A 15,466-nucleotide genomic window follows, 5' to 3' on the forward strand; every position below is an offset into this window, starting at 1 on the left:
TCAGAAGAGGCTGATTTTCAAAACGGCTTGTAACGGCTAATCACACTCACAACTGGTGGTATAATATGTCACCTTTTAAAAAAAAAGAAAAGGTGTATGGATGGCTCTTCTGTCTCTGCTGCTTATGGATAAGGGACAGTATTGGAAGGTTATCCAAGCGGCTATATGTGTCATCGTGCCGGTCCGTCAGGCTGCAAACTAAAACTTTTACAAGCACCGGTTCATACTGCCTCTCAAGACAGAGGCTCCCTCATGGCTCCTGACCCAGCTCAGCCTCAAGGGACTTTGAAGCCCCTCGGAGCTTCGGAAGGGGAAGGCGACACAAGGGCTTCTGTCTTCTGTCACTCATCCTCTGTCAAAATATGTCAGTCAGGGGCTCCTCGTTTCAATTCAGGGTCCCACTTGGGGGAAGGGTGGGGGCGGGGGGAGGGGGTGATAGGACGAACAGCGGGCCCCTCGGGGACTTTGAGGTGCCTTATTAAATTAGAACCCCCTTCATTTGGTGCGGGGGGAAGGGGGGAGAGGGGGGTCACCTTCCGCCTGCAGCGAATAACCTCCCGATAGACACGCGTCTGTCTCCCGTCTGTCTGTCGATGAGTTCCAGTCCGTTGCGACGGGAGAGCGAACACACGTCTCAGTGTGTCATCTTTTCCGGTGAAGCTTCTTCTTGTTTTCATACCAGACGTTGTTTGGCGTTCCTTTAGCGTGGCGGCGGCACGGTACATTGAGCCGTTCTACTTCGGCGTGTCGCGCTGTCAGGCTTCGTTAAAACGTGATGTGCATTTTAAAAGGCAAGTCGTAATTGGTCTCACAGCTTGTCGTTAAATATTAAAATCCACCCTGCTCTGGCAGGATGGGGCTTCAAGAAAGATTAGGGCTGGGAGATGATTCCATTAACGATATTTTGGCATGTTTTAAAGCGGACGAGGTTGCCTTTGAGTCGAGCGTGTGGAGCTGGTCACCACTTTACATCGCCGTCTCTATATAAATGCGTAATAAAGGTCTGCATATACACACACACACCTTTAACTGGGACTAAAAGGAGAGGTGTTAGACATCTGAACACTTAGGTGCCGTGCCAGCCTATTTTAGCACAGTCACAAGTCCCAGTGTCACACATCAAGCATAGTGTGTGTGTGTGTGTGTGTGTGTTTGATTGGGTATTTTGAAGGTCTTCAATCTATTCATTACTTTATCTGTTTTGATATTCTGAAAAAAATCCAAAGCACTATTTTACCGGTTTTGCATATTTGGACTAATGCGTTTTGTGTTTCCATTCCATAGTTTTCACAAAATGGTCATATTTGCCGGCAGGTAGATTGGTCTCGCTGCTGTAGCTTTGTTTGCACTCGAGAAAGTGTTTAAATTACTATTCACCTTGTCCAGGTATCCATGGCAACCCTTTCAGTACGATTAGTTTAAATCTCCCCAGCGTCCACATCCCAGCTGGAACAGTGAAACCACAAAGCAGCCAGGCAATAAATGACAAAAAAGCTGTCCAAAGACCCTACCAGTGAATGATGAAGACCCCTCTATTCTCATGGGTCCAAGAGGGCGTGGCCTCTCGCCCTTTTGGCTTCGAGAAGGAAGACAAGTTCAACTTAGGTGAGTCTTCACCACTGGGTGTCAATCGTTGAAGTGTGTGTTGATGCATATAATCCAACGCCCGCTTTATACCGCATGTTATGTATCGTGTCCTTGAGATAGTGCGGCACATTGTAAAGCTAAGCGAGAGATATAATTAGCTTTGTCTCTCCACCTACGACAATAGTGGCCAGCGTATAGTAGGGATGGGTCGGTCGCGAACGATTCGTTTACAACAAACGAATCCCGAAGGTGAACGACGAGAACTGATTCCCAAAACAAGAGAACTGATTCTTTGATTCTATTTTTTTTTGCATCAAACAAAAATATGGTCACGTGAATAAAATATACAAACGAACAGAGCTCTGTCTCCCTGCGACCTTATATTGATTGAGTCTAAAACGTTCTCAACGATTCAGCCAATGAGAGTACCACAGCAGGTAGCAATCGCGTTGCCATGGCTGTACGAACAAATCTAACAAATTAATCAAACAAACGAATCATGATAGTGGACGGAACTGAAAGAACTGATTCCCGGAAAATAATTGTTTTGCCCATCCCTAGCGTACAGGGAGCCATACCCACCATGTGTCAACAACATGTTGACACAATGTCACGGCAACAGCAGCTTAACAGGAAGCAGAGAAACTCTCATTTCAACAGGATTTACTGCAATAACGGAGGACATCACAGGCAGACACTTCGACGCATGATCCAAAGCAAACAACTGGGGGCGGGGCGGGCATAAAATAAAAAAATAGTCCCATGTTTTTAATGTGGTCGAACCAGACAAGTTTGTAAGAGTGGGAACAGTCTTACAAACTTTTGTTTTCAAAGGCACATACAAAACAGAATGCTTCATTGCCATTTAAATGCCTTCAATCTCAATTGTGCCATTCAACTCTATGGCGTTCACAATTTCTGTGTTGCCAAAGAAAAATAAATGCAAGGTCAGGACATAAATTCCCTGATTATACTGGCTATTTCATAATGGAATATAATTACATACTATTGAAGACTTCAAATCAATTCTATAATGGATATTTTCATACTATCTATCCTAGACATTAGGCTCAGTACAGAGAGTACGCTGTATATCAAAGACATCAAGGAAGGAACATTCTTTTCTTGAGGTTGAAAGATGTTCCACTAAAAATCAATCCAAAGTTCTTAACTGAGAAAAGCTGAAAGTTGCTCTGACAGCTTTCCTCCTTATGGGTGGGGGGTCCTGTGCACACTACATGATGCTGAATACGACGGAGAAACTTCTGATTGCTCTGAGTGCCCTGGTTGAGGTTTAGTCTTCCATTTTGAGCCCCAAAGAAACATATAACGGCAAACCTTGAAGTATTCATAGCCTGAGAACGCTAGCCTATATAATACTTACAATTAATGCAATTTGTAATGGTCAATTCATTATATATTTACTGCTATACATTGTTTAATATATAATAATTTGTTCTCTACCTAAGAACATGGTTGCATATTAACAGTGACAAATGTCCTATTACTAATAACTGGGGTGCGTACCGAGCGGCGCATTTGTAGGACTCCACAGATCCCTGTAAGAACCCAAACACCGGCCTAGCCATTTAAGTACCAACACCCCTTCAAAATAACACACACAGCTGCCAGATTTAGGGGAGACTTAGAGCTGTTGAAACGAATAAGCCTCCATCACAGAGTCTGCAACGGTACGGGTCAACACAGGTTTATCAGGTGACCTCAATTACAGGCATCGCCATGCCGACCGACCCATCATTATCATAATGAGCTACCATCTTTCTATTGAAGGCCAATACAACAGGACGGTTCTGTCCATTACCACTTCACAATAACCTTAAGCCTCATCCTTCAGTGTTTTTCCCACTACATTAACCTGCACTCTTTGGAGTATTATGGTGCTACCCCAACCTCGGGCCAGCCAACAGATCCTGCTGGTGTTGTTTGAGTACACCACCTTATGTTATTATTTTCTCGCTGACCCGCCTCTCATCTTGTTTACCCCCGCTGGGGTGGGGGTGGGTTGGGGTGGGGGTGGACGCGGTCTTTCACTGCAGACCCGGCCGCCCCTTCAGATGTTTCACTATCAGCACTGCGGCGCGACGGGCTGGGAGAGCCGCCCCACTGAGGCCTTTCTTATCTGAGCCCCAGAGGCTTTGCTGCAGCCGCTCTGCTCTCTGTTAGAAACACCACCAGCCCCCCCCCCCCATCCCCCCACCATCCCCACCACCACCACCACCACTACCACCACCACCACCACCACCACCACCACCACCACCACCATCCCCCCACCATCCCCACCACCACCACCATCCCCACCACCACCACCATCCCCACCACCCCCACCACCACTACCACCACCATCCCACCACCACCACCACCATACCACCACATCCCACCACCACCATACCACCACCACCACCACCATCCCACCACCACCACCACCACCACCACCACCACCACCACCACCACCACCATCCCACCACCACCACCATCCCCACCACCCCCACCACCACCACCATCCCACCACCACCACTTCCACCAGCAGCCCCCATCATCCCACCACTCCTAAACAGTGCAGTGCACCGTTTCAGTTTGGCAGGTTACATAGTATTTTTCTTTGCTTATAGGTTCTCGTCTAAACACAGACATGGGATGTATGGCAGGCCCCTACCCCCCTTTCTCTCTGACACACACACACACACACACGCACACACACACACACACACACACACACACACACACACACACACACACACATACACACAGGCTTCAGTATATGCTCCTTCCTTATTGGCTTCAGTATTCCTGGTGCTTAAGTATATAGTCCCAGTGACTTTAGTCCGGGGGAGGCGGCACAGATCTTGGTTCTCCAAGGGGTGGAATTTACGCCTTGTTCCCTGTTTCGGAGATACTCAAGCAAATAAAACTCGAGTGAATTATAATAAGGATATTTCTACAGTGGCCAGTCTACACAGTGTTGATTTGAAACTTTTACAGACATATTTTCAAACTGTTTACAGATGAATACTTGTGACAGAGTTTGTGTTCCGCCATTACTTGCCAACAGATCCCCGCCTCCGGCAACAACAACACCGGTTGACAACAAATATGAAGCGAAAGAAAGTAAAAGCGTTTACCCAGACTCAAGCGGGGTCTGCCATCAGACTTCAGATACTTATCTCCAGTCTGAATCGGGAGACTTGTTTCAATGTAATTGGGGGGCAGAGAGAACCCAGCGCAAGAGAGAGTTTGACGTGTGTGAAGTGTTACCCGTGGGAAAGGGGTGGACTGAAGTGCGATAGTGCCTATCAGCCCTTTTCTGTTAACAGGCCTGGACAGCAGGCCTGAGTAAGAAGCCTGGAGCAGAGCAGAGCAAAAGGCCTCTGGCAGGCAATGACGTGCCTCGTAATGGATTCCATTGAGATCAGGTAACGGGTCCGGTGGAAGCAAAGAGAGTGTTTATTGACTCAAAATGGTTGAGGCCACCTTATTGGACCCAGACACCGGATGTATGTTGAACAATAACATAGTGGGGGGGGGGGGGGAAGAGACGCGATAATGAAGAGAAAACATATTTTTTGTATTCCTCATGTAAACTCCATTGCTTCCTGTTCGACCAAACCCACTAAGAGGTTTAGTTGGGATAGCAGTTGGAGTCAGCGAATCTAGAGTGGATTTTTTTGATGAAAATACTCATCTCAGCTGCTATATGGTTTCAATTGTATCAAGGCAACCTTTCAAATCTGTTGGTTGATTCCTAGTTCAATATGCAAACAGTCTTGTTGTTTGCTTATTGATTATTGAAAACTAAACCGCACCATTATTGTAGGCAAACAATTATTAAATTTGAGTCACCGCCAGTGGACTATCAATCACAAAATAATGTCAAACAAATCCATCAACACTTGAAGCAGAGACATACTCCACACACTCCTCTATAGTGGCCCTGCAACATCGAGAGAACAAAGAGGAGCAGAGCGAGGTTTCGTCACTCTTTGATTTGAGGCGGGAGCCATATTGGCTTGTGCAGAAAAAAGGTTAGGAGAAAGGGAGGTGAAAGAGAGACGGGCACAAACAGACAATCTTAGAACAAAGAGAACACAGAGATGTGAAGAGATCGGGGTTGCAGCCAGACGTCTGAATCTTGCCCAATCTCAGCAGCCGGTGGGGTTGGCTTAGAAACAACACAGGCAGGCCCACTCGTGTATTCAGATCGTCCCGAGAACACGACCGCATGCCGAGAACAATAAATTCCAGAACCGAAACAAAAGGAGGACCGGTCCATTAGCGTCCATCGCATGTGCTCTTCCCGGCTCGTACCTGAAGTGTTTGATCACGGTCATTAGAAGTGTAGAGCAGAGTATGTGACCGGCATGTTGAAGTGCCAAAGGGTCGGGAGGATAGTATCTTCACAGTTATATGAACTGTGGACTCTGTAGAGTGTAGACGTGTAGAGTGTTCCAGGTGAATTTCACCAAACCAAGAAAAGCAAGTTACAATGATTTAAAGGGGACTGATTGAGATGGTAAATGGTAAATGGACTGCATTTATGTACCGCTTTTATCCAAAACGCTTTACAATATTGCCTGACGATATTATTATTGTCAGGCAATATATATTTATTATTGTCCCTTCTTACTCAATCATGCACACATTCACACACCAACAGCGGAGGCAGCCATGCAAGGTGACAGCCAGCTCGTCAGGAGCAGTTAGGGTGAGGTGCCTTGTTCAGGGACACCTTGTCACTCCGGGGATTGAACTAGCAACCTTGCAGCTACCAGCCAAACTGCTCTACCTCCTGAGCTACTACCTCCCCAGTGTTTCAAAGTTATGAAGGTCAGTAGCTCAGTCAGGGCCTTGAACATTGTAAACGCAAACCCAGTATATTGTTTATTATCACAATGTAGGGACGCTTCACATTCCTCCTCTTTTCCCACCTTGTAAAAGTCCTGCGTAAGCTCCCATTAAGACTCCCACCGCTTCCAGCATCCTATCATCCTGGTCTGTAGACGTGTGCTGGCCTGGATCCAGTGGGTTAGAGCCGGCGCCTCAGCCCAGCGGAGGGGATTTGCGTATCCTTTCAGTGATCGCACATGACTGGCCCAACAAAGGCTTAAGATAGAGTGTATTAGCGAAACTTCTTTCATATGGCAAAGATAATTGTCTGGATGTCTTGCAGGGGATAACATCCTAATCGACAACCAAAATAACAATATGAAAATGAAAAGAGATCGGAAGGTGACTAATTATTATTCTTCCCTTTTTAGATGGTATGACATAAGATAGCTGCCAGAAAAAGGTTTGACGATAACTATGTAACCTCATCTTTGCCTCTTCTAGGAACACTTTCAAATAAGGACATTTGCTATGGCTCGGCCAAAAAAAAAATGTTCTGAAAATGTTCCCGAACTATGCACTACAGTGATATTTATTTTATTGAAATCGTGACAGAAAGGGTTAGACTTGAAATATTTTTATTTTTGTCAAGTTGTCAAGTAAATGTCGAGTTGCATACTTGGCCAATGCTGGGTTCAAATTATGCAACATAAATAAGGATAAACTCTGTTTATTCTGAGCTGCCTAGTAAAAGGTTTCCTTCGACACAAGGGATTATCTAGCAGACACCAATGGTAGGCTGTTAAAGCAACACCAGAAAATCTCAGTGTGTTACTTAAGCATAGAACCAGCCATTTTGAGTGTGTGTCAGGGCAAAATAACTCCACGCAAAACAGCAGAGACAGCAGTGGGCGTCTTTATAATATCGTCATTCCAACCACTGAGGAAAATACGGTAACTGAACTATTGGAAGAGCGCAGGTGGCAGAAAGAATGAAAGTAGGTGAAAGTGGGTGAGAGTGAGTGGAGGACTGATTAAATAATAAGCTTGGATACCTCGGTTACTGTCCTCTCGACAATATGCCTGCTGTACCGCCTCAAGAAGGTATTCTCATGTACCAACCGGGTCTCATCCGCTGTCTCCGCGGAGTCACGCTTGGACAAGCAAGCTTATCAAAATAAAAATCTATCTGGTTCTGTTAGACAGAGAAATGTTTCCCATTAAGAGCGGAGTTGAGCAACACACCGACTCAAGGAAGTAGAGGTCGGATTTGGGTCAGTTGTCTGTCGCTTATTTGGCAAGGTCACGGTTCAAAGTTTGCGGGGGGGGGGGGGGGGGGGGGGGGCTTAAGTTTTTGGCATTGGCCTTGCTTCGATGGAGGTTAGAGGGAGGTGAGGGAGAAAGAAGAACGAAGGATGAATGAAGAATAAGACAGCTAAAGGAGGTGCGGATAACACATTCGGATGCAATGAAGACACCGAGGAGGAAAGCACTTTGGCCGTCTGCGCCTGACATTGCAACGGGGTCTGGCGGTTTAGGAAAAAGGGAAACCGTGCGGGTCCCTAAAACAATACACATCCTCAATGGGAATCGGATCCGTCTACCACTTCGCTAAAAAACTTTTCCCCAGGTGGGGGGGAGGGGGGCGGGAGGAAACTCTTTGGCGGGCCAATCCCTACGGCATGTGCATGGTCCGTACACGAGGTTCAAGCACATCTGTTCACACAGTAGGGCAATGGGTACACAAAAACTACTATGTAACCTTTAACCCCTTACTTCTGGGGGAGAGGGAGCGTGGTGCAGGCAACTAATGCGACCGCAGCCGGCCTTTCAACAGCCGCCTCCCAGCTCTTTGTAGGTAGAAAAAGCTTTTGTTGGTGTAGCATGTTTAGTTTTTCTCCTCTGAAAGTCCTCCATCGAATGCAGACGTTGCGCTGATCCAACATTGCGTACTGATCCACGTGGACATCACAGAGCTCATCTCTTCGTCAGCGCGTTTTGATTTTTTTTTTAATCATGCGCCAATCGTTTTACTGGAGGTGCTCAAGCCTGCTGTTGTTTCTACCAGTTTGCCCTAATCTTTGTTATTTTAGATTCAAGCTCCTTCCGTTCATTGTGGCCAACAAAGTTTTGATGAAGTGTAAACAAAATAAATTCTTTGGCACTGCTTGGTAGAGTGGGCACAGAAAAGTTATTAAAAGCATCTCCGTCGAGGATTAAGTGACGACATTTCTTGAGCGAGCATCCATTCAATTCGAGTTGAGGTGCTTTACAGACCATGTAATTGAGTCATGAATACAGGCCAGGCAGTGCAGAACCTGCCTACAACTGCTCTGTGGGCCATGGAAAGACATCAGATAGGGAATTCCATAGGACTGGTCTCCTATGGTTATGGGCATATGGCTAGTAATCTCTGGTATGCATTAGTATAGTTCATGATTCTCTGTGATCAGAGTGAAATCTATTTGGACACACCTTTTTTTGATAGTGAGCATTGATTTGCAATAATTTTTTATTGAAGATTTTATTTAGGTTAAAATAGTAAGAATTCCCCCTCCCAAATATCTGACACAAATCAAACAGTTTTTCCCGGTAACCAAATTAAGCTTCATTGCAACCTTGGACTGCAGGTTAAGTAGCAAACCAAAGCTTCCTTAAACTGTGATCTTTTAGTTGGGCTGTAATCTGTAGATCACTGATGAATACATTTCACCGCTGAAGCTAGTTATTTGATTGTTTAAGTTAGGGTGTGGCCAAGTTTAGCGAGTACGGCCTAACACATTTGAATCTCAATCTTTTAGGCAGTCATTAAAACTGTTCTACAGTCTGAAATATGGCCATCATACCCCTTCACTGTGTGTGTGTGTGTGTGTGTCCCCTCACACGTTTCATTTGTTTAGACCTGGTCCCATTACCGGTGATACTACTACAAAAAGACCCTCCGCAACAACAAATAGGACTTCTAATGTTCAATATGTCGTTATCATCTCATTTTCAGGATGTCCCTCTATGAATTATTTAAAAAAAGACCCAATCTGCTCTGGTTATGCAAACCATCTGCTTCGGTTTGTCAGAAGTCTGTTTTATATTATAGTCCCCCTTGATTCATGAGAGACATCATGTCATGTTTGATTTTCGACTCAGCGGTGATATGGAGCACCTCATTGATATAGTTACAACCTACTGATTTTAAAGTCAGAGTTTGGCCCGAGTGTCCCCCACCGACACATGCATCCGAATGGAGCTCTGATAGGAATGTGTAGTGTAATACAGCGTGTCATTGTTGCTTTGTTTATCTCTGTTTCCTGCTTGTGTGCCGACCTTAGGTGGTCAGAAATGTAGGAACAAAGCCTCTCATCTCTCTACTCAAGCTGTTTATTGCTCAGATGTTTGTCGGACTACAACCCGGAACCTCTCAACAGGGTTTGTTGTTTGTGTGCATAGTTAATTGTAAAAGAACGCAGACCACTCTTGGACACATTAAAAGTCCAGCACACATTCGTCAATACATTTAAGTGTTGAGTGAAAAGTCGTAATTTTAGAGTTGATTTACACACATGCACGGACACACACACCAGTTAAGATTTATTTGGAGCATAACTATACTACAACCCCTGCTGCTCTTCCTCTGTAGACATCCACTCTCCCCCTTTAGAAACATAAGTCTCCATTTCGCGAGGCTACCCCTGTTTTCCTAGGAAACCTGGGGGCCCATTCCTTAGCTCTGGTGCGCCCCGAAATGACTACTACTACTTCCTCATATTTCAATATGAGCATTATAAACATGCAATTCAGATTCCTTTTTCATTGTCGTTTTTTGCATAGCTGTGAACCTTGGCCAGAAGCCAGGGCCCTCTTTTAATGGTTCACAGGTTTGAAGAAACAACGTACATTTTTGGGAGAAAGATTTCTAAAGCACTTCTGTAAGGTGACGTTTTTTTCTCTTGCAATCCTTTTTTAGGATTTATTGTTTTGACAGACTAAGATAGTCTGACAAAAACAAGACACACACACACACACTTTAGTTTTTGTGATAGCTAGCATTTTGAACTCCTCCTAACATCATTATGATTTACCCAAACTAGATCTGAAGTCTATGGGGGCTGAGAAGAAAGAACATTGCATTGTGTTAAGTGGCACAAAAGCAAGAAAAATCCTCAGCGGGAAGATGGCCCAAAGGATTCATAGGTTATTGAAAGGTTTCTACTTTTCAAAACCAAAATATCCAATTATCCGCTCAGACATATATTTGGTTATCTGGCATATACCAATGGTGCTTCATAGATACATGTTTGCTTGTGTAGTGTTAATAGCAAGGTCTTAAACCATGTCCATAAACGGCTTTATGAAAACCATGATACATGCAAAAAACATTATTTAAACACCCTTCCCCCCCAGCCCCTTTATTCACATCATCATCCCCGCCTCCCTTCTCAAAAAAAAACATACAATTCCTTCCCTTAAACTCCCTGCTCCTTCCCTCCCTACCTCCCACCCTTCTCCTCTCGCTATACCTCCCGCAAACCCGCCCTCTTTCCCCAGCCCAGGCTTTCCCCTCTTTTGCCCCCTCCCTCGCACCCCCTCACTCTCCCAGAGATCTGGGGACAATCTGTACACACTCAACTCCAGCGCACAACTCTTTCACCCAGGCAGGCTGTGGAGCACAGCGCTGAGAGCAGAGGCAGCCGGGGGTGTGAGAAGGAGGTAGAAGATTGCAAATGGCAGAAGGATTCAGTGGACAATCAGAAGGCTAAAGTGAGAAATCGACCACTTTAAAGGTTTTCGGAGCAAAAGCGGAAGGAGAAAAGAAATAAGAAGAGAAACAATTGCAACCACCACACCTTGGTGAAGAGGACTGTTAAAGTTGAGGAGGAGGGGGGGTGGCTACTGAAGTATGGGCTCCACGGTGCTCTTCTCTGCCACTCTTATCTTCAGCTTCCTGTGGTCCCCCGTCGGTGGAGTACCAGGGCCCCAGGGCCAGGACCTGAGGGAGAGGGACGCCTTGTGCAACGAACACGGCTGCTATGTCGTCTACTTCCAGCGCAAGACCTTCCGGGAGGCCTGGCGTTCCTGCAAGGCGGACGGCGGCAACCTGGCCACCATCAAGCGGCCCGAGGAGGCGGCCGCCATCGCCGATCTCTTCGCCAACGCCGACCTGAGAGACCTGGGCGCCGTGGTGAACGTGTGGATCGGCCTGCAGCGGCAGCCCCGGCAGTGCAAGCCGTCGCGTCCCCTCCGCGGGTTCACCTGGACCACCGGCGACCAGGATACCGAGTACACCAAGTGGCGGGAGGAGGAGTCGGTGGACTCGCCGTGTGCGGGGCTGCGCTGCGTGGTCATGGCGTACGACTCGTCCCTGCCGGAGCAGAGCAGGAACTTTGAGTGGCTGGAAGGGACCTGCTTCATCCCCGCCGACGCCTACCTCTGCCGCTACACGTACAAGGGGATGTGTCCGGCGTTGCCGAGCGAAGGCGGGGGCAACACCCTCTACGCGACGCCGTTTAACCTGCTCACCACCATGCTCACCCACCTGCCCTTCGACTCCGTCGCCACGGTTCCCTGCCCGGTGGGCACAAAGGAAGACCAGTCCGTGTTGTGCATGTCGAAGGAGGAGGACGGCGTGGCGGCGGGTTGGTCACGCGACGGCCCCCTTTGCGCCGCAAACGCCCCCGCCCCGGTACCCACGCGCTGGTGCGGGCAGGACAACGGCGGCTGCGAGCACTTCTGCCGGGAAGCGGGCGACCAGTACTACTGCCAGTGCTCGGATGGCTACCAGCTGGCTGACGACGGGCGGCTCTGCGAGGTCGACGTCTGCCACGGGGCGCCCTGTGAGTCCGAATGCCTCCCGCTCCCGGACCGCTACCGCTGCGCCTGCCCCGAGGGCTTCATGCTGGCGCCGGACGAAGAGAGCTGCATGGACGTGGACGAGTGCCTGCAGAGCCCCTGCGAGCAGCTGTGCGTCAACTCGCTGGGCTCCTTCAGGTGCCTCTGCCGCGATGGCTACCTCGCGGGCGTCGACGGCGAGTGCGAGGACGTGGACGAGTGCTTGAATGACCCATGCGAGCAGATGTGCAAGAACACGCAGGGGTCCCACGTCTGCCAATGCCACATTGGCTACTCCGTCATGCCCGAGGACCCCCGGCAGTGCCAGGAGATGGACGAGTGCCAGATCCCGGGGACCTGCGAGCAGATGTGTGTGAATGACGTGGGCGGGTTCATGTGCTACTGCGGGGAGGGCTACGAGCTCGGGCCGGACCACGTCTCCTGTCTGAAGACGGAGTTGGGAGACGGCCGGCCCACCGTCACGCCCGACTTCCCCTGGTACACTCAACAACCGGACTCCGTGTGGAACCCGGATTTGTTTAATTCGGCAATGCGGACTGAATGGCCCGACTCGCTGGATTGGCTGACTGACCCGCCTAGTGTCCAGAGCTCTGATGTCATATGGGTGACCAGCGCCTCCCAGGAGGAAATGCCCCTCCACGTCACTATGGACCCCCCCAGTCCAGCGCCTGAACACGGCCTGGGGGAGGCTGAAGAAGAAGGAGGCTTCCAAAATGTGTTTCCGTGGGAGTTAGAGCCTGAGCAGACATCTTCCGCCCCCACCCACATAACACCACCACCAACCACAACCCCAACCACCCACACAACACCCCTGGCCACCAGCCCCACCCCAGATTGGTATGATGACGTGGAGAAAGAAGCCACCAGCAACGTCCCCACCCTACCCGTGTCAACCACCATCTCCGAGGGGGCTTGGAACTGGTTCAGGTTCACTCCTGTCAGTCATCAACCAGTCACTGCGGAGTACGGAGAACCATCATGGACAGTCATGGATTATAACATCTCTCCAGCCTCAGATTATCCTGAGGTTGACGAGGTGAAGGAAAACAACGAAAGTCTTAGAGTTTTATATTCCTCAGAGGAGCCAAAATCGGCAGCGGAAGAAAAAGACAATGGAGAAGGAGGAGGCCAGGACGATTTGGCCATCGTCCAGCACACCACCTCCGTCCCAGGGAGGGGAGAGAAGGCCGCCTCGGATTCGGCGCAAATCGACCAAAGCGTGAAGCAGGGCAACAGCACCTGGCTCCTGGTCGGACTCCTGGTTCCCATATGCATCTTTGTGGTGGTGATGGTGGCCCTGGGCGTGGTCTACTGCACCCGCTGTGCCGTTCAGCCCCGCAGTAAGAGCACCGCTGACTGCTACCACTGGATATCAGGGGCCCACGACAAACCCAGCGCCCAGAGCTCCTCGGCTGCAGGAAAGTCCCATGTCTAGGCTGGTGAGACGTGGATTGATAAGACTCTGATGGAGAGACGCCAACGATGAGGGACAGGACCCAATAAACAATTGTACTGATGTGTATGTACGCGGATGAACTGTTGTCCGTGTCACAACACGCCTACCGCATACCCTGTTACCTTAAGCGTACCCACTCTTTCGAAACTGTGGAAAATAGATTATGACAGAAGAGACTGGGCAGATTGAATATTAAAAAAAAAATTCAACGACATCAATGTTTCATATGCAGAATGCACGGTATAATCTCTGATAGCTTTAGGATTGCACTAGACTACATGGTCGTTTCATTATGGTTTATATTCAACACTGCCCAATATGGCATTCAGTCAATATTATTGTGAGGATCTGAACGTTGCTTGGAAACATACTATGTATGAATAATTGTGAAAATGACACATATTTCAACTGTAACCACGGACACATTGACAGTATTGTTAATTGCTCTTGCCATGAAATGTGTTGGATTGCTTAATCAAACTGCATCCCGTACTAAGATTATTATAAACAAGAAACAACCAAAACTGACAACGCGCACTCAACGTTGGTACAAGTGTATCGTGCATTGCATGCTGGGAACGCCGTCGTTTTAAAACCATCACTGGCTAAATGTATGTAAATATGTATTTGTAATTCTCCTGTCCTTCTGTTTGTATCACACCTACCACTTGTAGCACCTATTCAAACATCCTTCATGTAAGCAGGGTTAAATTAGGTACATTTTGTTTTATGGAGCACACCAAACCTTGTGCTATACAGGGGCTTTTCTTTTGAGGGGGGGGGGGGGGGGGATGGCTCCAAGGGAGTTCTTGCTCCGCCATCCCAGTTTAGATTTACAGGCGGCTTTCCTGTCTGACTTTCCCAGAAGTGGGCTAAAGTGCAGATGTCTGTTAGGAGCAGTGAGGGCAACGGGGTCAGAAGAAGCCACTTCTCATTAGATTTCACATTAGCCGTGACATTTTCTCACAAATTTGCCACGATGAATTTGCTTCGTTTGAAGCTCTTCAAAAACTAACAGCACATAACTTTTCGGTTGATCCCAAACCACTGGTTGTGGTGGCTGTGGTTTTTGGTGCACAGATTGGTTTTGGTTGGGGTGTGGTGGGTGAGTGGGGGTGGGGGTTTGTTGAAGACAATCCAAATGTATTTTCAGTTGAAATACACGTTGAACGATGACCGCGTGGCCACTATGTGAGGGGAAGAATTGTCTATTTATGCCTTTTCATGTTTGAGTATTTTTCATTTTATTTTTATTTTTCCAGTTTGAAGCCATTGCTTATTAAAATGCTTCAGAGTCTCACAGAGGCTGGCGATTCATTTGTGGTCGGTTTTGTGACGCATTTAGCGGTGAACTTTTGACATAAAGTTTGGATAAGTATACGCATTCTCGCGGTGCTCTTAATGGCCTGTTAAAGGGAAGGTTAAAGTGACAGTGAGTCAGTCAGCCGAGCACTGTAGACAATTAGATCAACCCACAACAGTCTGAGTATACTCTAACACACACACACACACACACACACACACACCCACACACACACCCACACACACACACACACACACACACACACACACACAATAGCTGCCACACGCATCTTGAATTATATTGGAACGTCGATTGTGAAAATCATAAAAAATATGATGGGTGTCTGTAGAGCTGGAACATTTTATTGTAACCTTTGGTGGAAGGTCAATTCTGCTTTTACAATTGTTTTGATTATTCTTTTTAACAACAAGGAC

General features: G+C 47.7%; 1 protein-coding gene across 1 annotated transcript; it reads left to right on the forward strand.

The window, feature by feature from the left end:
- The first annotated feature begins 11,044 nt into the window (after nt 1–11,044).
- cd248a (CD248 molecule, endosialin a) lies at nt 11,045–14,803 on the forward strand. Its single transcript, XM_079758496.1, has one exon. The coding sequence runs from the start codon at nt 11,324–11,326 to the stop codon at nt 13,706–13,708; it is 2,385 nt and encodes a 794-aa protein (XP_079614622.1). The 5' UTR covers nt 11,045–11,323; the 3' UTR covers nt 13,709–14,803.
- The last annotated feature ends 663 nt before the right edge of the window (nt 14,804–15,466 follow it).

Source organism: Pollachius pollachius (assembly GCF_949987615.1).
Source record: "Pollachius pollachius genome assembly, chromosome: 20".
In the NCBI taxonomy this organism is placed as follows: Eukaryota; Metazoa; Chordata; class Actinopteri; order Gadiformes; family Gadidae; genus Pollachius; species Pollachius pollachius.